The sequence below is a fragment of the Raphanus sativus genome, chromosome 7 (genome assembly GCF_000801105.2).
Source record: "Raphanus sativus cultivar WK10039 chromosome 7, ASM80110v3, whole genome shotgun sequence".
Classification (NCBI taxonomy): domain Eukaryota; kingdom Viridiplantae; phylum Streptophyta; class Magnoliopsida; order Brassicales; family Brassicaceae; genus Raphanus; species Raphanus sativus.
Window position 1 is genome coordinate 10167760 of NC_079517.1, and position 25135 is coordinate 10192894.

General features: G+C 32.2%; 2 protein-coding genes and 1 long non-coding RNA gene across 3 annotated transcripts; all 3 read left to right on the forward strand.

Moving 5' to 3' along the window:
- Nucleotides 1-1765: 1765 nt before the first annotated feature.
- On the forward strand, nt 1766-3126 carry LOC108839006 (F-box/kelch-repeat protein At4g38940-like). The gene has a single exon (XM_018611852.2). It carries the CDS (start codon nt 1947-1949, stop codon nt 2997-2999), a length of 1053 nt encoding a protein of 350 aa, XP_018467354.1. The 5' UTR covers nt 1766-1946; the 3' UTR covers nt 3000-3126.
- Nucleotides 3127-5642: 2516 nt separating this feature from the next.
- LOC130497542 (uncharacterized) lies at nt 5643-7779 on the forward strand. The gene is made up of 3 exons (XR_008936516.1): nt 5643-6027; nt 6689-6790; nt 7093-7779. It is a non-coding gene; the product is annotated as an uncharacterized LOC130497542 (long non-coding RNA).
- Nucleotides 7780-14978: 7199 nt separating this feature from the next.
- LOC108818366 (E3 ubiquitin-protein ligase ORTHRUS 2) lies at nt 14979-18813 on the forward strand. The gene is made up of 9 exons (XM_018591323.2): nt 14979-15529; nt 15803-16332; nt 16533-16658; nt 16968-17067; nt 17157-17221; nt 17297-17399; nt 17531-17675; nt 17780-17994; nt 18383-18813. The coding sequence occupies exons 1-9, from the start codon at nt 15068-15070 to the stop codon at nt 18620-18622; spliced, it is 1986 nt and encodes a 661-aa protein (XP_018446825.1). The 5' UTR covers nt 14979-15067; the 3' UTR covers nt 18623-18813.
- Nucleotides 18814-25135: the final 6322 nt, after the last annotated feature.

Sequence of the window (25135 nt, forward strand, 5' to 3'; positions counted from 1 at the left end):
CTCTCTCTCTCTCTCTCTCTCTCTCTCCGTGGTTCCTCGACGAAACAGCGGTACTCCCTGTCTCCGTGGCTGGTCGACGACACGGAATCCTGTCTCTCCGTTGCTCGTCGATGACTATTGTTGTTTCTTCAATCATGCATGTTTTAGATTAGACTTCTTGTTCTGATCGGAAGTTTTTATTTGTTTGTAGGTTCGATTCGGTCTGGCGGTGGCTCTCGTAAACAGCGACGGAGCTCTCTGTCGATGGCTCTCCGCGCTCAGGTAAAGCTTCTGTTGCATCTTCTTCAATCATACACGTGGCTTTGATCAGTTGTGATATCTTTGTTGCAAGTTTATCAATTTTGATAATGTTTTCTGTCTGTTCATTCTGTTGGCTTTAGGTGTAAAATATATTGAGTCATTCTCATTTTGTTTGTTGCAAGTTTATCAATTTAGATTTGGGTTCTTTTTGGTGATTAATATTTTTTTTGTGTTTCTGTTTTTGTGTGGTGAGATGAAAGGATCAACTCGTATTTGATATGTTCAGTGGAAAGAGAACTGAGGAAGGTTCATCAATACAGGTTGTTTATTAATCATGTTCTGTCTCTGTGTGCAAATTTAAATGTCACAGTCTTTGTTTATTAATCATGTCGTGTCTGAAACCTTCCTGTCTTTGTGTGTTCAGATGGATGGATCAAGAGAGATGAGCAACAGTCATTGGACAACGGAATACGTAGCATCACAGGTTAGTCTTTCTCTCTTTCATCTGCTCTGTCTTGTTAAAATATTTTGTGTGTAAAAATAACTTGTGTTCTTGTTATGATTATGTCTTGTTCTTCATATAGATATTATGTCTCTGTCTTGTTCTTGATACTGATTTCATCTCTCTGTCTTGTTCTTGTGACTTTCAGGAGCATTGAGAGTGGAAGAAGCTTTCAATTATTGTAACCTTGTAACTTGTGTTGTCTTCTCTAGTCTTGTCTTTTGCTTGTTTAGTAGTGTAGTGTATTCACGGACCTTTTGTAACCTTGTGATCACCACAATCTATATATAAAACAAGTTCATGTTCTCTCTTCTAACCATACAAAACGAGCAACACATTTGATCAAACAAACTTCATTTTCTATCCTTCTCACCACATTTTCCCTCTTCTCACCATACAAAACAAGTTCATGCTGTCATGGGAAGATTATGAAACCTTAAATTAGAGACTTGCAATGGAGGACATAAAATCTCAAGGTTTTTAACTAAGTCTCTTATTCAACTTTTCTCCTTAAATACTATTAAAAAAAATAAGAGACACCTAATGAGTTTCTAGGATAAAGATGCTCTTAGTACTTTTATTTTAATATCAATAAAATATAACTATAAAATTTATAAAAAATAGCATATAATTTTATTGTTGTTTCTTAAATTTTAATTAAAATTGATTTATAGTCGTATTAATAGTATTAATTACGAAATTAAATAATTCATTAATTTACAAAATCATTGAAATTTTTGAATTAGATTTAGTTAGATTTTTCTCAACTGATTTGTTATAACTAACAAAAATTAAATTTAAAGTTAAAATTGATTCATTAATATTTTAAAAATGATATATATTTTCTTGATTAGAGTAAATAATCAAAAATGTCATAATAATAAATCAATGAAATGGTCCTACTATGATTTTTGCATAGTAGATTTTTTTGTACTTTTCTTGTAATAGAGAAGATTATAAAATTATTGTGATATCAAAATTAGATACATAAAACAAATAAAACCAGACAAATTTGTAACAACATTATTGTTTAAATTTACCGTATTTAGAGAAATTTAGATCGATTTAAATAAATTTTTACCAATTTAAAATTCCATTTAAAATAGTTTAAACTAATTTAAATCTATAAATCCGTATAAACCAATTTTAAAATACAGTATTGGTACTCTCTCTCTGTTGGTGATTAGGGTTTTGCAATCTAGACATGTCTCGGGCCAAGAATAAGCAATCGCCACCGTCTCGGATTACGTCACTTCCCGAGGACATCGTGGTTGACATCTTGGCGCGTGTACGGACATGTGACTATCCAAGAGTCTCCCTCGTATCGAAGCGCTTCCGTTCGCTCGTTTCGTCGGCTGAGATATACTCAAGACGATATTCGCTGGGCTACACTGAACATTGTCTCTATCTTATCCTCTATGACAAGGACAACAAGAATAACCGTTTGTATACGCTCCGCCGGAAAGACAACAACGGGAATTGCAGCCGCCGCTTGGTCCTTATCCCTGGGCTTCCTGACATGCCTCGCCATGCAAGCTTTGTAGCGGTGGGTTCGAGGATATATGTGTTTTGTGGGATTAACTCTTTCATCATCGACTGTACATCTCACACTGTGCAACCCCTCCCTAGCATGCCTGTGCCCATGTCTAATATAGTCTCTGCTGTCATTGGCGGGAGAATCTACGTCTTTGGATATCACGGTACCGATCCAGAGTCAGTGGCGATATTGGTGTTCGATACAGAAACACAAACGTGGGAGGATGGGATGACAAAGCCAGTGATGGAGATGAGTTTATGTTTCCTGGTGGTGATGGCTGATAAGATGTACGTGATGGGTTATGAGAACAGCTATGTTTACGACCCAAAGGAAAGCAAATGGGAAACGGACGAGGTGCTGGACTCCAAGACGTGGGAGAACGCGTGTGTCGTTGATGATGTTTTGTACTTTTATGATTTTCGTGGCAAGGAATTGAGAGTGTATGATCCAGAGCACAAGTGTTGGGGAGTGGTGAATGGTTTGGATGATTTAAAGATGAGACGTGTTGGTTGTTATTGGACAAGGACTGTGAGTTATGCTGGAAAACTGGTTTTATTTTTCCGTAAACAAAAAATCATATGGGAGATTTGTTATGCGGAGATTTCGCTGGAAAGACGCAAAGGGGGTCAGATTTGGGGTAAAGTTGATCAGTGGAGTAGTGATCATGCTTCGACTGCTGGTAGGCTTTACATTATGAAATCTCTAGATGTTGTGGTTTGATTGCTTCAACAACGCTCTCCTTTTAATAAACTTGTTGTGATATGGGGGATTTGTTTAGTGTAGGGCATTTATAACTGCTTCCCAATAAATGGAAACATGTTCCGAGTTTTGAGATGATCATGCTTGTTGTGCATAAATCGGTTTTTAAGATGGCGAGTGTGTATCGAGGAAGTTCATTTCCATCTTCGAATTCGTTAAAAAGAATAAAAACTCAAAATTTTATATCCACAAGTTTTGCGATGGCGAGATGTCTCTGTGCGGTCAAATATCTTGAATTTTGAGATGTTTGTGTGCGTGGCAGTGGAAGTGAAACTCTTTACACCCAGCAAAATAAAAGCTCCACATGATTGAACTAGCCAACCGAGGAAGTAAGAACGATGATAACTGAATTGAAATGACCCAAAATGATACATTAAAAAAGACACAAGGACGTAGTACTGATCTTATCCGAAATACATAGAAGATTCCGTTGACATAGCACTCAACACACTCATGGATGGGTCTGATGCTGTTTTTTTTATTGGAAACCTTTTATTCATTGATTCAGCTTAATTTGCTATACGAAACATTTTGGCATGATAAAGTTTGAAGAAACAAGCGAGCCACAAGCCAAGTAAGGAGTTAAAAGAATAATATGGCATAATTCACTTGTCCAAAATTGACTAAGAACTCATGTATATAATATAGCATCATTATCAGTGGAACTTTTTAGCAAGTGCTTAGAGTTTTTTATTAATATTTGTAGTTTAGGACATTGTTATGAGACTTTAATGAAATTTGTGATTATTGGTGGGACTTTTGGTTGGTCCTTGGGTTTAAAAATTCCAAAACAAAACACATAACTGCACTGAGTTGCTAAAAAATACGAAGTTAACCAAAAAATTGTATCATGCCATGTACTGACCAGAACACTTCCAAATCCTGTCAAAATGTCAACACCAAGTGCCTTAATTGAATTGGTCAGGTTGTTTCGGATTTTGATAGCCAGATTGTTAGCATGGTCTGCCACACCCTGTCGATCATAACCAGCAGCTGATACCTGTTTTCCAAGAGGAACCAGAAAATAACATAAGATAGTTAAGGCAAGAAGGACTGATCTCTACACTTGTTTATTGTCATCAAAACTTAATCATTCATCTCCAAACCATTTCTATTAGATACCTTCCGCACCAACCAAAGACAAAAGCTAATAACTCTTAAGGGTGTAAAGTGAAACACAATAAGAGTCAACATACATGAGTTTGATTAAAAGTACCTGAAGGCCAAAGGACTTCATGTGATGTTCGTTCTGAAGTTCCCGCATTCGACCACTGACAGCGAGAAGAGCTTTGAAAGGTACACAGCCTCGGTTAACACAAGTCCCTCGCAGATCAACTAAATTCAGTGATGATATTATAGCAATGAAATTCAGCGAGAAGATCAACTGAATTCAGTGTAGATTCACAATATCACAGAGGGTTATGATATTATAGCAATGAAATCATGACTATTTGCTGGGTATTTTTGCTCAAATTCAAAGTTAAACCAAGGACACGTCTAAGCGATAGCTGCTGATACAACTCTAGGTAGAGGCTTGAGCATATACTGAGTTTAAGAACTAATGTATGTGTTTCCTTACACGCTTATGAGCCTCTAAGCAAGTACTGAGTTCTCAACACTAAAACAATCGAGAAAAAATAGATAAAAAGAAAAGCTAACAAACCTTACCGACGGTATGAGCAATCCGATCAATGCAAGGCTCTGGAAACGCAGTCCCGTTGTCCCACATCAGCTCGTCGTTCACCAAAAGCTGAGAGACGCACATCAAAAAGGGAATAGAATCGAAACGAATTTCAAAATTAGAGAGAGAGATTTGACTCACCGGCTTATCGGGGACGATGTGTTTGCCGACGGGGAGTTCCATGCCGGCGCGTTGGCGGAGAGAAGAGGCGTTGGATTGTGCAACGACGCCGTTTCCACCCATTATCCTTGACGCCACACTGCTCAAACAGGAAAGAAAAAACTAACCAATTTGGCGTTGATGTTCTTGTTTCAAGCGGTGGTCATGATTGTTGATCTGAAGTTTGGGAGTCGAAAGAGAAGAAGAAGAAAGAGAAGGACCGTTTTCCATCGACAAATTGCGAGTGAACACGTGCCCTTAAGGACACAAACCAAAACTTCTTAAGCTTAGGACAATCCAACTCGTTTCTTATATTTTTCAGCCTTTTTTTATTTAAATTTAAGCCCAAAAACATTAAGATACACTGCTAAGAACACCGATATTAATGGTCTAAGAATGTGTGACCAAAATTGTTTGATTGTAATTCGACAAGATTAACATACTGTATCCTTTTTCAAGATCACATCAAGGCTGCACTAAAGTAGCAAATTCACAGAAATTGCATGCTAGAAGCATCGGTCATGAAGTGGTGAATTTGGTTCTCTCAAGCTTGGCAAGGATGGTTTTGTCCGCGCTCCTAGTGAGAATGTGATTACAGGAGTTTACAACTCTATTGATTTTGTTCAATGGTGGAGCCATATCTTTTGATGAGGTTGAGTACACTATCAGTATTAGTTGTTTTTCCAATGTTCACAATCTACTCAATGTTCCAAGTTTACAAAAATGTGTCTTGCTATCTTAAACTATTAAGGCTGAAATACAAATAGTACTTAGCCATTATCTTTGCACAAAAATTACACTAGAATGCCATTGAATTTATAATAATCCGAAAATTCTTTGTTAAAATTTTATTTTTGGTAATTTAACATATATTTACCTAATTAGTTAAATACTCGCTTGATTTAGTTTCTCCCCTAAATCTCTTTGTAGTCTTTACGAATCTGAGCCAAAATCCTTGATCAAAGAAAAAGAAGAGCAACCATAATATTCTAGATCTCACTAGCTTCCAATTCCGGTCTCCACAGTCTCGATTTGGTCGAATTGCCACTGACCCTGTCTGAACTCGACCTTGCAACGGAATTGGACTCGATGATTGATCGCTCTCTTTGCTGATGAAAATTTCTCTTCGCTATAGCCTTATTAGCAGTGGTTTGTTAATTCGATCCCACCTGTTTTTTTTGTTATTTTTATTTTACTGAATCCAATTGTAATTTTTTAATTGATGGTTTTGTATTGAAGGAATTAATGCCCAGTTTTTATACTTCTGTTTTTATCATGAGATAGATTGCTTCTGTAATTTTGAGCTGACATAATAATCAAGCGCAATTCTTTAGGAGCTGCGATGGTTTTTTCTTTCCATGATATTGCATTTGATGACTCTGGACCAGTGTTAGAAACGTTGCATTTGATGATTCTGAAAATGTTTCAGTGTTTTTTCAACGTGTAAACTTTGATAGTTTCAACAATGATCCTTTTTCAAAATGTTGTATGTGATTGTTCTGACGATGACCATTACTTCAAACTGTTATTTTGATGGCTCTGGTGATGACCATTTACTCAAAATGTTATCTTTAATGGTTTTGACCATGACTCTTACTTCAAAATGTTGTCTTTTGTTGATTTTAAAACGTTATAGTTCAAATTATCTGATGGTCTCTATCTTTCTGCCTCTCACAACTTTTTAGCCGTTTGTATGAAAAGTTTTGTTTTGCCAAACTCTGTTTCTTTGTGGTCTTATAGATGATCCCATCTTGAAGGAAAGCTAAGTATATTCATATTTTCATGTTTGATCTTTGTCTACCAATTCTAGATATTATCTCAAGAGTTTGGAGATAGTGGAGAAAATAAACAAAATCAGATGGTTTTGTATTGAAGGTTTTGGTAAATAATAAAAAAAATCAAGTATTGAGAGGTGAGAACAACTTTTACTTACTTTGTTAGTCTCTAATACTTTTTTCTGGTTAAAGGGTGTACAACGATGAAGCTGATCCTTTAATTGTCAGTATTAAGAATGTTGAAATATGAACTTTTTGGGCATTGACATTGTTTTTTGGATGCTTACTGTATGTTTTTAGATGGTTCTAAATCCTTACTGTTTAAAGCATTCTCTCTTGATATTTTGTATCAATAACCTGTTGACCAAAAAAAAAACCTGCTGAGATGAGTATGTAAAGGTGAATTTTTTTTCTTTTTGATTCTTATTGAGTTTAACAGGTCCAAGACAAAAAGATCAAGAAAATTTGTGATAGAAATTCAGATCCTTAAAGAACTGTTGGAAATGTGGGCGAAGAAGCCTGAAACGAAATCCTCATTTCCACCAACAAGCATCTCATTGCTTCGGGTTCCAGTGGTAGCTGTACTTTGAACGATTCTAACCTTGGTGATACCTCTTGTGTTGTAATACCAGCTGAGCAGAGTATATTGTTGTAGTTGGCGATGAAGTTGAAGTAAAGATTTTAGTGGCAAATAGTAAATTTGCAGAGCATATGAAGGAAGCAGAAGCTGAGAGTGAACATGCAAAGTCAAAGACCATGTCAGAGCAAAACAGTGTCATCAAATATTTAATGTTAGAGATGTGTTGTTGGAGGTCATAAGAGAGAACCAGGTGGTAGTGGTGGCAGGTGAAGCTGGTTTGGGAAAGACCACTCAGGTTACTTGCAGGTCGGGTAAAGAATAATAATAGATATGCAGTTTAATATATGTCCAAAGCACCATGTTATATTATTGAGGACACTGCACAAGTATAAAAACTGCCAATCAACTGAGAAGTTAAAATATTTTAGGTACAGATTTCTCTTACGTGTGTCAATCAACATTTAGTTATTGCCACATTAGTTCTTATTCAAGATTTCTTGAGTATGTCTATCTCTTTCGTGTCCTATTTTCACATTAAAGCATTCTAATTATATTGCACAACGAATGTTGCGGATATGCAGGGATAGTCGTTTGGAATGTTACATAAATACTTTATTGCATAACAAATATACAACATTATTAAACCAAAAAGGATACCCGTGCGGATGCACGGATCAAAATTCTAGTTGAGATTTAAATTTGAAATTTTGTAGATGATTTAACATATTACTAGATTTTGACCCGCGCTTTCAAAGCGCGGGTTTATGTTTGGTGAAAATTTTATATAATCACATTTATATAATCCGTCTTGTATATGTATTTATATAATCCGTCTCATATATGTATTTTATATCCAGATTTATGTTCGGTAAAACTATATTATACATATATTTTTAGGTTTTTAATTTTGAATTAGATATTTTAAATATAAATCAATATAACAGTTTTATAGTTTTGATCGGTGTTTTGAAATTCGATTGAGACCTGCGGTTGAACGGATTACCGGTTGATCAAAGATAAATTCAGTTCGGGTTTGAAAAAAAAAACAAAATTTAAAAATCCAATAAAAACTACTAAAATCGAAATCCAGTTATCGGTTGAACCACTGGTTGAAACAATAAACAATTTTTAATTTTTATAAATAATTTTTGTTAGATAGTTGAGATTATATTTAGGAAAAAAGCGGTTTAAAACCAAACCATTAAATAGTTTGAGAAAAAACGATGCAGTTTCAAACATGTCCGGTTGGAAAAATATTAAAATGATGCAGTATCAAACACGGAATAATCACATACCAAAATTGAATTAGGAAACTGGTGGTTAGTGACAAACCAAAAACAATTAAAAAGAAACCAATGCAAAATGTCCAAAATGTCATTAATGAATACAAAAGAAAGCCTCTTTAATAGGGGTAAACAGAGTAAAAATCCAAATGTACTTGTACTTTAATAGTATAGATTATCTATACTATTAAAAGAGAAACAGTCTTGAAAAATCTACTTATACAAGTTGTTTGGACCATTTCCTTTTAATTCATTATTTTTTGGACTTACCTAATATTTCTGTAATTATCTCTACCGTAAACATTTTATTGAACCTATTCATTAAAGTTAATTTTGCCCAAATTTTCGTCTAACTATACGTACGTATATTATACTGGTTGGGCTTTTACATAGTTATATATTAACTGAACATATAACAAACTAAAAGACAATTTCTTTCTCGAGACTAAACCAAAAATAACCAGCATAAACCATTTACGTGTTTCATACTTTATTTTTGGTTCAGTATATAACACATATTTAGACAAACATATACTAACCAGTAACCAATCATATTCAGATGGTATATTAATACACAAACTAAATATGTTCACACGGTATGTTCATACCCCATCCAACATACATCCAAAAATCTGATTATATCTATCTATACTATAAAAGCATAAGACATTTTATAAACATGTCCCTAACTTTTTTAAGTAATGACAAAAATTGCATATACAATTTTCCTAACATTATTTACAAACAATCAAAAGTCATTATTTTGCAATTACATTAAATAGTATTTTATATAATTTAGTTCTTAGTCTTTTTGAAAATTTTGTTTCCTAAATGTTTGCACCATATCTTTTCAAAAAATATTTCACATTATTAATTATTTGAAATCATTTATTAAATGAAACCTCAAAATAAATTTAAGTTGAAATAACAAATGATTAAATCAACAAAATCACAATACATGTCTAAATTATCTCAACTCCTTAAAAATAGTTTCATTTAAAATAAAAACTAAATAACATAAACTAAATTTAATAACATTATAGAAAATGTTTTTAAATGTACAAATGAATTTTTCAATACAAGAGTGTTGAAGATATAAAATATTTTATTTAAATTAAAAAAATCAGTGTAAAATTAGTTTAACTTGAGTTTAAATAAATAAAATCATATTACGGGCTAGAATTATTTAGAGTCTTCTAAAATTTAGTCATATTGAAAATAACAAAAATAAGTCATATAAGTAAATTCAAGATAAATTTCATAAAAAGTTAAAATATATAATTTATCAAAAATCATAACTTTTTTACGTAAAATAATTTTCCAACAAAAAATATACCCGCCCTTTTTAAGGGCGGGTCAAAATCTAGTTAGTTTTTTAAAATCCTATCGTAATACCCTATTGCTTATATCGTTAATTTTATTTTAAGACTAGGGTTAAACCCGTCCTAATGGCGGGCGGGTACACATATATATTAAAAGATTTAATATATTTAAAATAATTAACTCATTTCTAGCTAAAAAATAAATTAATTTTTATATATTTTTATCTTGTCACGTTTGTCTATTTATTTTACAAATCAGAAACTTAGTTAAACATAATCTAATTATTTTACAAATCAAATTATAAATCATAAAATATAATTTTAATTTTTTTTTCTAATTTAGCTTCTAACAATATGTTACTTCTATTATCTTTTTACAAAGAAACATCTAAGTAATAGTGGTAGTCTTAATCTATTTTTTTATACATAGCCACACTCAAAAAGTAAAAGGTATTTTATCAAAAAAAGAGAGTAAAAAGGTATTATTGTAAACTATGTTTGTCATCATCTGTCTTTGTCGTGGAAACTCATTATCTATCGACTCGAAAAACCGTTTTTTTCTCCAATAACAAATATTTTTTTGTTCTCTTACATGTTTGCCTCTTGAAAATTTTGGCGAAAAACTCCAATTTCACACAATCAAATATTGAATTGTGAAATGTGTCAAAAGGGTTGCTCTGATTATTTAGGGGTTTAAAGATAAATAAATATTGGTGCGGAGAAGAATAGTGAGCTGGAGAATTTGGAAGTTGTTTCAGGCGGTTACAGGGAATATTTTGTTCTTCTCTTTCACCCGTCTTCTCGCTCTTAAGCTTGATCATGTTCTTTCTTAAGCATGGTGGTCAGTTTTTTCTTTTTCGTAATTGCTCCCTTGACTTCTCTTTTGAATAGCCAAAGTTGAGATAACTATCTGAATTTGTTGATGGGTTTCTTTGATATTGAGTTTTGACTAAGTTGAGTTTGGGTACAAACTATAAAAATTGGATCATTTAGTGATGTCTAAAGTAGAAGTTTTTATCATTCTTTGGCTCTGTGTTTTTTTTTTTTGCATATCTATATTTACACATTTCTGGTTGTTTCATGCTGTGATATCTCGTGGTAGATTTCAGTACTGTCTGATCTTTCTATGACATTTTTTGTGCTTATCACCTTTGCTCTTTGTTAGCATCATATTGTTTGTAAATTTTTAAATTCTAGTTTGTGTTGATGGATTCCTTTTCATTCTGTTATGGCAATATCACTACTTGTTGCTTTTGAGAACCCGCTTTGTGTACATTTTATAGATCAACATGGTATAATCTTTAACTTGTAATATTATTCACAGTTGTGTTTATGATTGATGTGTTTGTTTATGATAGATTTGGTTGTGTCCATGACTATTTCTGTTACAGTGGTTTATGATAGGTTTGGTTGTGTCTTAGAGTTGCTTGCGTTCGGATGTCGATTTTGGGATTGGGCTTGGTTTCTTAGTTATTGTGCAATACTATTTAACATTATTCCAAAAAATTGTAAATCGTTATGTTTTTTTCTTTTTGTTTTCAGGGAAGAATGATTCTCCAAAAAATGATTCTTTCACCCGTCTTCTCGCTCTTAAGCTTGATCATGTTCTTTCTTAATCATGGTGGTCAGTTCTTTCTTTTTCGTAATTGCTCCCTTGACTTCTCTTTTGAATAGCCAAAGTTGAGATAACTATCTGAATTAGTTGATAGGTTTCTTTGATATTGAGTTTTGACTAAGTTGAGTTTGGATACAAACTATAAAAATTGGATCATTTAGTGATGTCTAAAGTAGAAGTTTTTATCATTCTTTGGCTCTGTGTTTTTTTTTTTTTGCATATCTATATTTACACATTTTTGGTTGTTTCATGCTGTGATATCTCGTGGTAGATTTCAGTACTGTCTGATCTTTCTATGACATTTTTTTGTGCTTATCACCTTTGCTCTTTGTTAGCATCATGTTGTTTGTAAATTTTTAAATTCTAGTTTGTGTTGATGGATTCCTTTTCATTCTGTTATGGCAATATCACTACTTGTTGCTTTTGAGAACCCGCTTTGTGTACATTTTATAGATCAACATGGTATAATCTTTAACTTGTAATATTATTCACAGTTGTGTTTATGATTGATGTGTTTGTTTATGATAGATTTGGTTGTGTCCATGACTCTTTCTGTTACAGTGGTTTATGATAGGTTTGGTTGTGTCTTAGAGTTGCTTGCGTTCGGATGTCGATTTTGGGATTGGGCTTGGTTTCTTAGTTATTGTGCAATACTATTTAACATTATTCCAAAAAATTGTAAATCGTTATGTTTTTTTCTTTTTGTTTTCAGGGAAGAATGATTCTTCAAATGAGCTGAAAGGACTGAAAATAATCATGTATATAGTAATATTCCATAATTTTTTTCTCGTCAATCTCTTTATTTTACTGGTTTGGAAACCATATATTTTAATTCAAAATGCAGTCTTTGGTTATGTAATATTTTTATTTTTATATGATATATTTACTTATTATTTATTTTTCTTATATTATATTTTTACTTGTTCTAATTTTTTTTTGCTTTTATATGAAATGGTAATATTATGATAAATGTTTAATTTAATATTTCATTTTCTTATATTGTATATTTACTTATTCTTTATTTGTTTTTAATGTAATTTTTCCATTTTTATATTATATATTTACTTATTGTTTATTATTTTTTTATTTTGTATATTTAATTATTCTAAATTTCTTGATTTTATATCAAATATTAATATTACGATATATGTTTAATGTAATATTTTTATTTCTTATATTGTATATTTACATATTATTTATTTTAGTATATATTTTCAGATACATGTTTAATGTAGTTTTTTCATTTCTAATAGTGTACATTTATTTATTATTTATTTTTATTCTAATATCATGAAAAATGTATTGTTTTATTACTATTTCTTATTATGTATATTTGCTTATTCTAATTTTTTTAATATGAGTAAATGCATGTAAATGAGTTATAAGAAATATAATATTACCACTCAATGACTCGGAAACAACTTGATGACTCAGACACAAAACACAATGGTGGACAAACTTGCAAGCGGTGCGAGAAGTTCACTTTCAGCTATATTATATGTTGATTCCCTACCTTCGGTTTGGCTATCTAAACCGTTGGTGTCTTAGGCGATTAGCCATGCTGTTGTCAAAAAAATATATTAGTTTAACTATTTAAAAACTCTTATTATTGTTTAATAACTTTTAAAAGAAAATCATGTTAACTTTCTAAAAATAATATATATCAAATTTCTTTATTTTAAATGATCTTTGTTTTGTTAACGTAGTTTAGTTTATATGAAAATCTAAAATTTCTATTTTATTTTCTTAAGACCGTATTTTAAAAAATAGTATTTGTTACTTTTATGTTAATTTCAAAATAGTATCTAAACTAAATTCATTCCTTTTTAGTAACCTTTTTGCTAATTTACTTTATTTTGTATGAATTCCTATTTTGTTTTGGAAAAAATCTTTTTAGAAGCTTTGAATTGTAAAATAATGATTTTGCATATTATGATTAGTGATGTCAATATCTTTATATTAGGGTTTTGCACTTTTGTGAGGCTATTGTTGACGATTAGACCGTGCAATTATGTCTTCAAATATTAGGGCAGAGAAGAAGCAATCGACATTGTGTTCGATTATGGGCCTGACTGGTTCAAACGCAGCGGTTGCAGTTGCGGGTGTGAGAGTTTGCGGGTGCAGGTGGTTACGGTTTCAATTGTTACATGGCGTTTTGAATGACTGGCATAACGTTTAAAAATTGTTGCGTTTGCGGGATGTTTGTGACTGGTTGATTATGAGACATTGCAGCGGTTTAATAATAAATTATCAATATAAACATATTATAATATTATAAAATATAAAAAATACTATTGTGATAAAATATAATAACTGTTAATATAATATGATTAATAATAATATTAAGTTTATTTTTTAATTTTTAAATAGTTGAAAGTTATAGTTTTAATATTTTTATGAAGATTTATATTAAAACTTTTAAAGAATATTTTGTTTCTTTTTTATATATGTGTATATCTTTATATATGTATGTATATTAACTTTTAAAAATTATGATGAATAGCTATTTTAAAGTTTTTATAAAAAAATACTATATTGTTTGTGAATTTAAATTAATATATAAAATGTGTATATATTTTTATTTATAATATTTTAAATTTTAAATTTTAAATTTTTAAGTTTAAAATATTTATAAAAAAAAATTAATATTTTTTTAACCGCAAACGCTAGCTGGAACCAGTTTTTGATTTTAAGAGGTTCGGAGCGGTTTGAAGCGATTTGTATGATTGTTTTGAAACGCTGTCAACCGTTACCAACCGCAAAAACTGCGTTTGCGGGTGGTAGCGGAAAAACCAGTAGTTAACCCCTATATCACTTCGGGAGAACGTCTTGGTTGACATCTTGGCGCGTGTACCGAGATGGGACAATCTCTCAGAACCAGCTCATTTGTTTCATGTTTGCTCGAGTCTCTACTATTTTGTGTGAAACGTACACAAGAAAAAAAAATTAGTGATAACTCTAATGTTTGTATTGAAACATTTATTAATGAGTTGCCATGAAATAGCACGGTGCCCGTTTCTCATTTAAAACCCAAAAGCTGATATAAAGATCATAGGCAGCACGGAGCTGCGTTTAGAAAACCACAGTTGTAGTTGTTATTTTAATATTAACAAACATGTAGTGATTATTTTACTAGAGGTTCAATAAGACAAAAGAAGTAGATATATAGAAGGATGGGTGTGTAACTAAAAGTTTTTTTTTCTTTGAACATTCTTTGTTTGTAACTTTTCTTTATGTGTAACTAAAAGTTGAAAGAGGGACCTAATCTAATCCACCATTTTCTAATTTTAACATTAGTGAATACTGTTTAGAGAAATATCTTAGAATATGACTATAAAAACTTTTATCATAAAAATTTAAGATTTTAAAACACATAAAATAATAACTTTAAAACTATTTTTTTTAATTTTGGATTTCGAGATAATATATATTTTCATTTTGTTTTGGCGCCTGTTTGAATTTTAAATTATTTTAAAAACCCCGCCCCTGCATTTTTCGTCTCTCCCTCTTTAATTACTCCCCACTCCCCCCTCACTCTCTCTCTCCAACCTCGAATCTCGGAAACACCTTTCCCTCTCTCCCTCCCAATCTCCCCCGCCTCACTCCATCGAAAAATGGCCCAGCTCCCTTGCGACAACGACGGCGTGTGCCTACGGTGCAAGGCCAAGCCTCCCCAGGAGGAAACCCTCGCGTGCGGCACGTGCGGAACCCCCTGGCACGCGCCGTGCCTCTCCTCCCCTCCCGAAACCCTAGCCTCCACTCTGCAGTGGCACTGCCCCGACTGCTCCGGCGAAATCGATCCTCTCCTCCCCGTCTCCGGCGCCGCGGGACACGAATCCGGCTGCGGCGGATCGGACCTGGTCGCGGCGATTCGCGCGATCGAGGCCGACGAGTCTCTGACCGAGGCGGGTAAAGCTAAGAAGAGGCAGGAGCTTCTGAGCGGCAAATCCGCCGCCTCCGCCGATGAGGATGATGAAGGGAAGAAGAGCGCGGGGCTCGATGTTGATGTTTTGGCCGCGCTCGGCGAAAACTTGAACTGTTCCTTCTGTATTCAGTTGCCTGAAAGGCCCGTCACGGTTCGCTCTCTCTCTCTCTCTCTATTTCTCTCACTGGATTGTTACTTGCCACGTGTGCTAATGTCACTGTATGATAGATCTAGGGTATATATATTCTTTGATTCTTTTATTTCGTATCTAGGGTTTGTTTGTTTAGTGATTTACCACAACTCCAGCAGTGCTTTTTAATTATGCTTACCATTTGTGACAAACTGTGTTCAATAAGTCAGTGTTTACCTACGTTTATACAGAGCTGATGGATATCTTTGTATGTGTATTTTTTTTTTTTTACAGACACCATGCGGGCACAACTTTTGTTTGAAGTGTTTTGAGAAGTGGATTGGTCAAGGGAAGCGAACCTGTGCCAAATGCCGTAGCCCGATCCCTCCCAAAATGGCAAGCAACCCTAGGATTAACTCTTCCCTCGTCTCTGCCATTCGTCTCGCCAGGGTTTCCAAGAGTGCTGGTGCGGGTACTGGGAAAGTTTTCCATTTTATCAGTAACCAAGACCGACCAGATAAGGCGTTTACAACGGAGCGTGCCAAGAAAACCGGGAAGGCCAATGCTGCCAGTGGCAGGATCTATGTGACGATACCGCCTGATCACTTTGGTCCTATTCCGGCTGAAAATGATCCTGTCAGAAATCAAGGTGTCTTGGTTGGAGAAAGCTGGGAGGATAGGTTGGAATGTAGGCAGTGGGGAGCTCATTTCCCGCACGTTGCTGGCATTGCTGGGCAATCCAGTTATGGAGCTCAATCCGTGGCACTCTCTGGAGGTTACAAGGATGATGAGGATCATGGAGAATGGTTTCTGTACACAGGAAGGTTCGTTTTTCATTACTCTCTTTTTTTTGGGTCCATTTGAGTAGTTGCATCGTTCATCAGTAGCTTACTGGTCTAGGATTTGTTTCTTGATAATCTTGTATATGTTACTTCTCTCATGTGTATAGCAGTAGCCAAATTCTCCAATTTACTGACAGACGTATCCTCTTTTTGTCTTGAATATGTGCGGACGTGTCACACAGTGGAGGAAGAGACCTTAGCGGCAACAAAAGGACTAACAAGGATCAATCGTTTGATCAGAAGTTTGAAAAGTCAAACGAAGCTTTAAGAGTTAGTTGCAAAATGGGTTATCCCGTTCGTGTTGTCAGGTTAGTGAAATTCAATCTCGCTCAACATCCTTTCACATTCTTAGTTTTTCTTTTATTTCCTATACCGAAAATTAAATCAGTAAGGTGATGACAGCTGCTTTTCCTTGCATTAAAATTGTTTTCTATAGTGAGTAAGAGGTTGTTTGTCCTATAGAGTTAAGCTAAACTTTCTGCTGTTATCTTCCGTTTTAACTGGCTGTTCCTTGTATACATCTTTTAATTCCTTTTTTGCCTTTATCTATCTTCACCAATAAAGACTGAGCATTAAGTGATCATAATTCTTTAATTCCTTTCTTCGTAAATAACTAGGTCTCACAAGGAGAAGCGTTCTGCATATGCCCCTGAGACAGGAGTCAGATATGATGGGGTTTACAGGATCGAGAAGTGCTGGAGAAAAGTTGGAATACAGGTATGTTTGCGTCTGAAGACCAAATTTTTTCACCTATTCTTTTATGCAGAGCTGGATTCTTTTCCTGACCTATTCTTCTGTTTCCATAGGGTTCTTTCAAGGTCTGTCGTTACCTATTTGTTAGGTGTGACAATGAGCCTGCTCCATGGACCAGGTTTGATCTTCTTCTAGGAATCTCCTCCTTTATATTTTCAATTTGAGCTTTAACTCTTTGATATAATGTTTGCAGTGATGAGCATGGGGATCGTCCAAGACCTTTGCCTAACATTCCAGAGCTTAAGATGGCAACAGAGCTCTTTGAGAGAACGGAAAGTCCATCATGGAATTTTGATGTAAGTTGCTCCTCTCTTTGTTCTTCTCATAGCTTAGTTCCGAGACGCCTAGATCAAATTCCCAATTATAACAGTTGGGCTTGTGGTCAGAATTCAAATTTTATTACCTACTGATAAGCTTAACTGATCAGGAAGGTGAGGGTTGTTGGAAGTGGATGAAGCCTCCCCCTGCTAGTTTAAAGGCAGTTAATGTTCTGGATCCTGAGGAGAGGAAGAGTATGAAGAGGGCTATAAAGGCGGCACATTCAAATACCGTGAGAGAAAAACTTCTGAAAGGTTTGACTGTCCAACTGTTCACCTTTGCTGTTATTAGTTTTCTGGAAAGAAGTTTATGAATTTGTACTAAATATCTATTTCTGTTGTGTGTTTTGGTGATGCAGAATTCAGCTGCATGATCTGCCGGCAGGTAATGACTCTTCCTGTGACAACCCCTTGTGCTCATAACTTCTGCAAGGCTTGTTTAGAAGATAAGTTTGCTGGGCAAACTCTGGTGAGGGAAAGAAGCAGAGGTGGGCGGACACTTCGTGCACAGAAGAACATCATGAACTGTCCATGTTGCCCCAACGACATCTCTGACTTTCTCCAGAACCCTCAGGTGAACATCATCATCATCTGTTCTTCTTGCATTTTTCTTATGCAATGAATTATTTCTTCCTTATCTCACTTCTTTCATACACTTGCATGAAACATTACACAACTGTAAATTGCATTCATATTGATTTGTCTCTGCTATAACTGGATGAAGTTGCTTCTGTGGTCAACTATATGTTTTTAACTACACTATGTGCCAGTAACGTTCAAATGCATATGTAGCATCATCTATCGCTATTTGCTTAATCACAATACTTGGACTGGACTAGTTGTGGTAGCAAGATCGTCAGAGTAGATTATCTCATTTGTAATGTGGTTTGAGGCAAATCTTATCATACTTTATTTACCAGTATGATAGTCATTGTATTCTTAACGTAACTGTGTGTAAACAGGTCAATAGAGAAGTAATGGAGGTGATAGAGAAGCTTAAGAACAAGGAAGAGGAAAAGGCAGAGTCTGAAGAAGTTGAAGAGGCAAGTGTTGATGAAAAGGAAGAAAAGGCTGAGTCAGAGTCCGAGGGAAACTGCGAGGGTGCCGACCTTGAAGAAGCCGAACAACCAAGGAAGAGAGCCAAACTGGACACTACTGACACAGTAGTTCCTGCGACTAAGGTGGAATCTGACATGAAGTAGTGAGAGGGGCCTTTCCAATGGCTCTTTTTTTTGGATCGAACCATCAGGTAAAAATAGAGATGTCTTTTTTTATCTTGGAACCAATGACAAAACTCTGGTGCCTGATTGGCTGATTTGGTAAGAAACAGTTGCGGAAGTTGTGTAATATGAATGATTGGTAAGTGACTTCGAAATATATAACTGTTGAGCTTTGTCTTGTTTCATGCAATCGAATCAATGAGAGCTTTGTCAGTGACAACCGTTATAGGCCCTAAGACTTCTGAAACATGTCATTTCTCATTTTCTAAATCCAATTGGTAGCAGAGCTCTGTTTAAGCTAAAGTAAAGATTCAAGTTTCTCTATTCTATATTTTAATCACCTGGTGGGCTTAATGAAAGAGAGACGTCTAAAAACCGAAGAGCTATTCTGGAATGGAACATCATATATAGGTATTCTGCGACAGGAAGACCACACTAGTAGATGCAATGATATAGCGAAACTGTTGCAACAAGCTAAACTCTTCATTCCCTTCCTCGTGCCATTGTCCAAAGAATTCACTGTTCTGGGAGACCCAACTTTAAACTGTTCACAAAATTCTTGCAACTACCAGTAATTTTCTGCCATTTTGATTTAGTTACAGTTTGCTTGGATATTAAAAATAGTAAAAATCATAAATCAATTTTATTCACAGTTATGTTAGATTATATTTTCATTTTTTTTCTTATTAACCACATTTATTTTAAAATGAAGCTTTTTGATTGGGTGGTCCAGAGTCACAAAACATACATATCCATTGCTAACTGAAATGAAGCACCTTAAACACTATACCGAGTTATACATATCATTAAGCTTCTCTGGACAAACAAACAAAAAGTAGTTAGAGAAGCAAATATAAGTAGGCAAGGAAACGTGGTAAATATATGATCAACGAGAAATGTTGTTAGACAGGGGGATCCACTATGGAACAATAAAGTGGTGTCTCTTTCTTTCTTTTTTCTTTATTGGTATGGAGCCCTTAGTGGACTTCCCTGATTCATGTGCCCTTGTGGGGGTAATAGCATTTACATCAGCAACAGATTATGATAATGATTATCTTCCTCTCATCTATTAAATGGTGCGATTCACCATCTTATTCACGTGTATTACCTTCTTTACTTTTGCATTTGGAGTCATTTTAACAACTCATTTTATTTACCTTAATCCGGGAATGTATTTTCGATTTTTCTAAGGTCTCTGATCTTATAAATTTATAATTAGTTAATTAACAATGATTGACTTGTTTACTCGTACTTTGTTTCGTGAGTTATCTTCAAAAGGAAGTAAAGTTAATCGTTTGTAACTCTCTTTATAAGAAAAGAGCTCGATTGTTGCATTGAGATCTATGGTGGAAAATAGTACATATGTTATAAATAGCTTGATGAAGTTAAACAATATCTAAATGGCTTCTAATTTCTAACTTCTAACTTTTAACTTCTAACTTCGTAAGTATGAACACCTGATATTCAATGTCATGGTGGATTGTTATGTAGTAACTTTCACAGATACCCTTTTGATGTTTAACTAAGGGTTATTAGTTTTTCTACATTAGAAAATTTTCAGATTAACCAAGCGAGGATAGTAGGCTGTCTTTTTGCACCTGCAATTGAAGCGATCGAATAAGGTCCAAAATTTTAGAGGATCCATCATTTTTGTTTTGTTTTAGTAATAGCTATACATATAAAATCATATATTTTTAGAAAATCAGATAACTATTTATTTAAATTTCTTTTTCGTATTTATTAACCAATAAATATAAATTACAAATTTAATTTTGTTAACACAATCAACAAGAAAATGCAATAAGTTGGAAAGTAATTAGCATTTACATCAATTATATATTTTGGAAAGTAAAAAAAAATTGATGTTGGTATTTGTTTTAATATATGATGTAGGTTTAGAAAGATAGTATTCTAATTTTATTATGTTTAGGAAACTATTATTAATTAGTGATTATAAATAGGTTGAGAAATATATAATCTTTTCACTAATATTTCTAAAAACAAACCGTAAACTTAGAAGAAAGACTAGTCCAACCTTCTGTCGAGAAAAAAGAAAATAAGAGTCCAACTTCTTGTCTAATGAAATTAAAATTTTACAATTTTTTGTCTTACCACTATACATATTCTATTGTTCTATTTTTTTATAGATTAAAGATTCTGATTATGGATATAAAAAATATAAAAAGCTGAAAATTTTATATTCCGGAAAGAGGTATTTTCGTAATTTTTAATTTAAAAAACTAAAATATGTCTCTTCCACTCAAACAAAAAAATTTGGTTGATGATTTTATATTAAAAAGCTAGAAAATGGTATTATATAGATTAAAAATTAGATTGTTATAATAATATTTTATCAAGAAAAAATATAAATGATATTAAGTTCTTGAAAATGGCCTAATTTTTTTTTAACAGGGTCTCTGTAGAGTTTGAGACGACTCTGGAAGACGGTCTAGTGGTTTTGATAGAGTTTCGACCCTCATACAGACCCGGATTTGAATCCTGTTGGCCACTAGAGAATTAACATTTTATCATCGTCAGAAACAGATGACCTATATGTAGACTGCAAACACGTGAGTAGTCTGAATCCACTTATGTTGGGGCCATAATACTTTTATATAATGCAAAAAAAATTCCAGATTTGAATTTCAGAAAAAGTGAATTATACAGATTAACTGAGAAATAAACTTACATAATTTTTTTAACATATTGCAAAGGATATTGTCAGATATACGATTCATACTGATACAATTAGACGTGAATTTCTGTAACAAGTGCAAAATTGTTAGTGGTAAAAAAAAATTGTTAGTGGTAAAATTGACTTATCATATTTTTCTAATAATAAAAGAGTTTCTGTATGACTGTATCTATATGTACTCCGATGGTATTATATTTTTCCTCTAATTTGATGGTTGTTTCTTATATAAATATATAATACCAAAAAAAAAGAAAATATTTAGTAATTTAAAACTGGAAAAGAATTGTTTACGCTTTCATTCTCTTTATTTAAGATCAGGGTTATCAAAATAAAAATAAAGAACAGGTACGAGATCATATCATATCAGGAAGCTACGTGATGCAAGGTTTGTCATAAGTTTGGTATTCTTCCTTTTTTAATTTATCATAAATGATACCGTCGCGGATACGCCGATAAGATGTTTGTCCACGAGGAACATATTTATATGTCTGTAATCGATATTGTGTTCTCTTCTTTACTTAATTTATTTTATTTTCGCAGAAAAGCAATAGTTTGGTTAGTGTGACATGAATCAAAAGTTACAAATATAAAAATGCATCTCCAAGTCATTGTCTTTTTGCATATACTACCATTTTATCCCACTTGACCTGTTCACACTTCACACGGTTCGTCTTATTAATTCAGATTTTAGACAAGGTGTAATAATTAGAATGGATAATCAACAAACATCCAATCCAAACATTCTGGAAAACTTTTATTTACGTTACAAAAAAGAGAAGAGAAAAGGAAAACTTTTATTTTTATGATATGCTTTTTACAATAGTGGTTGCCAATTAAAAAAAAAATGAAAATCACACTCACTAACCAAAAAACCCCATAATTTATTAATTAACCAAAATTGCATTCTTTCTCTTCTCTTTTTATCTTTATACTCTCTCTCTTTCGTAAAGTTACCTATTCTAAAAAAAGTATTTGTTTCAAAATATCTATTTTTTACAATTTAATGCAGTTTTATTAATTATGCATATATAATGAGATTAATACATTTTATTAATATGTATAAAAAATCTAAAATATGTAACATTTTGAAATAGATGGAGTATTTCCTATTCTCTTTCTACAAAATTAATTTATTTTGCTGACGTTATTTTACAAATAATCATTTAAAATATATAACTAAAAACAAAAAAAAACATTGTAAAAGAAAGAAAAACAGAGGTAGACACCATTATTAATTGGCTATCCATGGATATCATTTTCTCGACCGATTAGATTGAAAAATATTAGACCATATGCGATGGTTTCAACATCCTTTTAGTTTTCAACACTTTTTTATTTTTAAAAATCTATATTATCTTTTCTTTCATTCACCTAATTTATTCAACTCACTTTTCATTTTTAAAATCTACAATAATTTGTTTAAAAAAATCAACACTTTACTACATCATTTTAATTAATATTTTTATCTTTTATAATATAATAACTACATATTAATACTATTATTGATTGTAGTTAATTAACTTAATAGCTAAAATAACATATTTTTTAATAAGAAGAATTTTGAGTGTTACCTTTTCAAAAAAAAATTGAGTATTAAAAAAATTATTGAGATCCATTTAATAAAAATGTTTAAACCATTTTAGAAAGTGTAAGATATTTTGTTATGATAAATATATGTTTGCATGAGAATGATAGTATATGTTACGCATGGGCATTTAGACATTAAAATGGGTTTGCTCCAAGTCTAATCAGGCTTTGTTTAGTCATGAAATTTGACATCTTAGGATATTCTTAAGGTTTTGTTCAGATTTAGTTCCTTTTTAGGTTCGGTTTAAATTTAATAACATATTATAAATTCAGTTAAACCCATTTTAATTTCAGATTTTTGTTCTATACCGGATTTCAGTCATCCAAATACTTGTTTGATTCAGAAGTAGACGGTAGACACTTTAGTTCACAAATTTAGTAAGTTCAGATAATTTTCACTAACAAAAACTTTGTGGAATGAAATTAAAATAGTCGTTAAGTGGAGAAAGTCATAAACAAGTTTAAACTATCAACTAACAACTTTATAAAAATAAAAAAAATTATTTAAATTTTATAATAAAACAAAATTGTTTAACTTTCAAACTTTAGAAGTAAACCTATTTATATTTGAACTTCATACGCAACTGAATACCAAAAATATTTTAAATTAAGAATTTGAGTTGATTTTGCATATAATAATTATTTACTTTAAGTATTTAATAACATTTTATATTATTTTGGATACTTATTTGGAACAATTTATTTTTTCTATAAATTTGTTTTAGGATGTTAAACTTATAAGGGTTTATTGGATAATTTAGATTTGGATTCAGTTCTAAAAAAATCTATAACCTAAAATACTATAGAAAAATTTTCATTATTTATTTAAATCAGTTTCAGTCAGATTCATTTTATCAGATTAAATTCAGTTTAGATTTTTTTATTTAGTTTATGTACACACCCGGATATATATTCTTTAGGAGCCAAATGCAAATTTTCTCACCGCTATATTTTAAGATGGAAACTATCACAGTACATCACAAATAGAGTTGAATACAAGGCGAGTACTCGCTATTTTGCATGTACTTACTACTTGACTTGCTTTATACGAGTAACAAATTTTTTGACTTGTACTTGTCTTGTTAAAAATAAGTACTTACTAGGGTCGGCCCGCCCTACGGGCGGGATATTTATTTACTTTTGATTTAAATTATATTTTAAATAATATTATATTTTTGGAATCGAAAAAATACCTAACTAACAATAAAGATGATGAAGACAGATATATTATAATACTTTCTAATTTATTTTTAAGTTTATAATGAAAAATTTAGCCGGTTTCTTTGAAAATATGATTTCTTAATAGTATTCTAATTCTTTTAGTTAGGAAATCAATTATTATGAATTATATAAATAAGGAGGAAAGCTGTTTATATATAATATAAAAATGAATTTGAAAAGGGACCATATCGAAAAATCACTTTAAAAATTAACAAAATCTCTAAACTTGAAAAGAGAAAATGAGTTAATTTTTGTTTGAGAAAGAAAGAAAATGATTTAATTGCTATGCTCTAATGAAAAAGACATTTTCAATTAATACAATAATAATTTATGATAAAGGTTGAAATAAAGCTCTAATGAGTTTTTATAAATTACTGTTTGATGTTTGCAACATATAGTTTAAGTGATTGTTAAGTTTACATATGTTGTACTAAATTGATTTAAAAATATTTTATAATTTTATTGTTTTTTCATGTAACTTTTTGATATTTTAAAATCCAACCAAAAAGGTTAGGAGCAATATTATTAATAGTTTTCTTCAATATTTATGTACTGTAAACAAAATTCAACAGTTAGTTTAGTGACAGAACCAACAATTGAAAATCATTTGTTTTGTTTGAAAACATTTTTTTGAAATTTGATTGATTTAAAATTCTTTATTTATGTTGAATTTTTATATCTTTAAATTACACAACTAATAATTAATGATTTAAATCTTTAAATCAATTCAACCAATATTTTGAAAAGTATAAAATAATACAATAAGTGAGATTTTGATAAAACCAAAAAATATTTTTGGCTATAATACAAAAACCTTTTCACTTTGAACTATTTATGATTTTCTTATTTATGTTGTTACTTTCTGTAATCAAATCACATAGGGGTTTAGGCTTACCCTTGATAGACCAAGGTTTCAAATCGAATCACGCAACGCGAAATGTCTAAGTGACATTTCAACAGGGAAGGTATGGTAAGTTTCTTGCCTTATAGAA

What these genes read in the sequence shown, in the direction of transcription:
- LOC108839006 (XM_018611852.2), top strand. Translation starts at nt 1,947, where the DNA reads ATGTCTCGGGCCAAGAATAAGCAATCGCCACCGTCTCGGATTACGTCA.
- LOC108818366 (XM_018591323.2), top strand. Translation starts at nt 15,068, where the DNA reads ATGGCCCAGCTCCCTTGCGACAACGACGGCGTGTGCCTACGGTGCAAG. An exon ending in GAGAGAAAAACTTCTGAAAG is followed by an intron (nt 17,676 to 17,779) that starts GTTTGACTGTCC and finishes TTGGTGATGCAG; the next exon opens with AATTCAGCTGCATGATCTGC. An exon ending in ACTTTCTCCAGAACCCTCAG is followed by an intron (nt 17,995 to 18,382) that starts GTGAACATCATC and finishes GTGTGTAAACAG; the next exon opens with GTCAATAGAGAAGTAATGGA.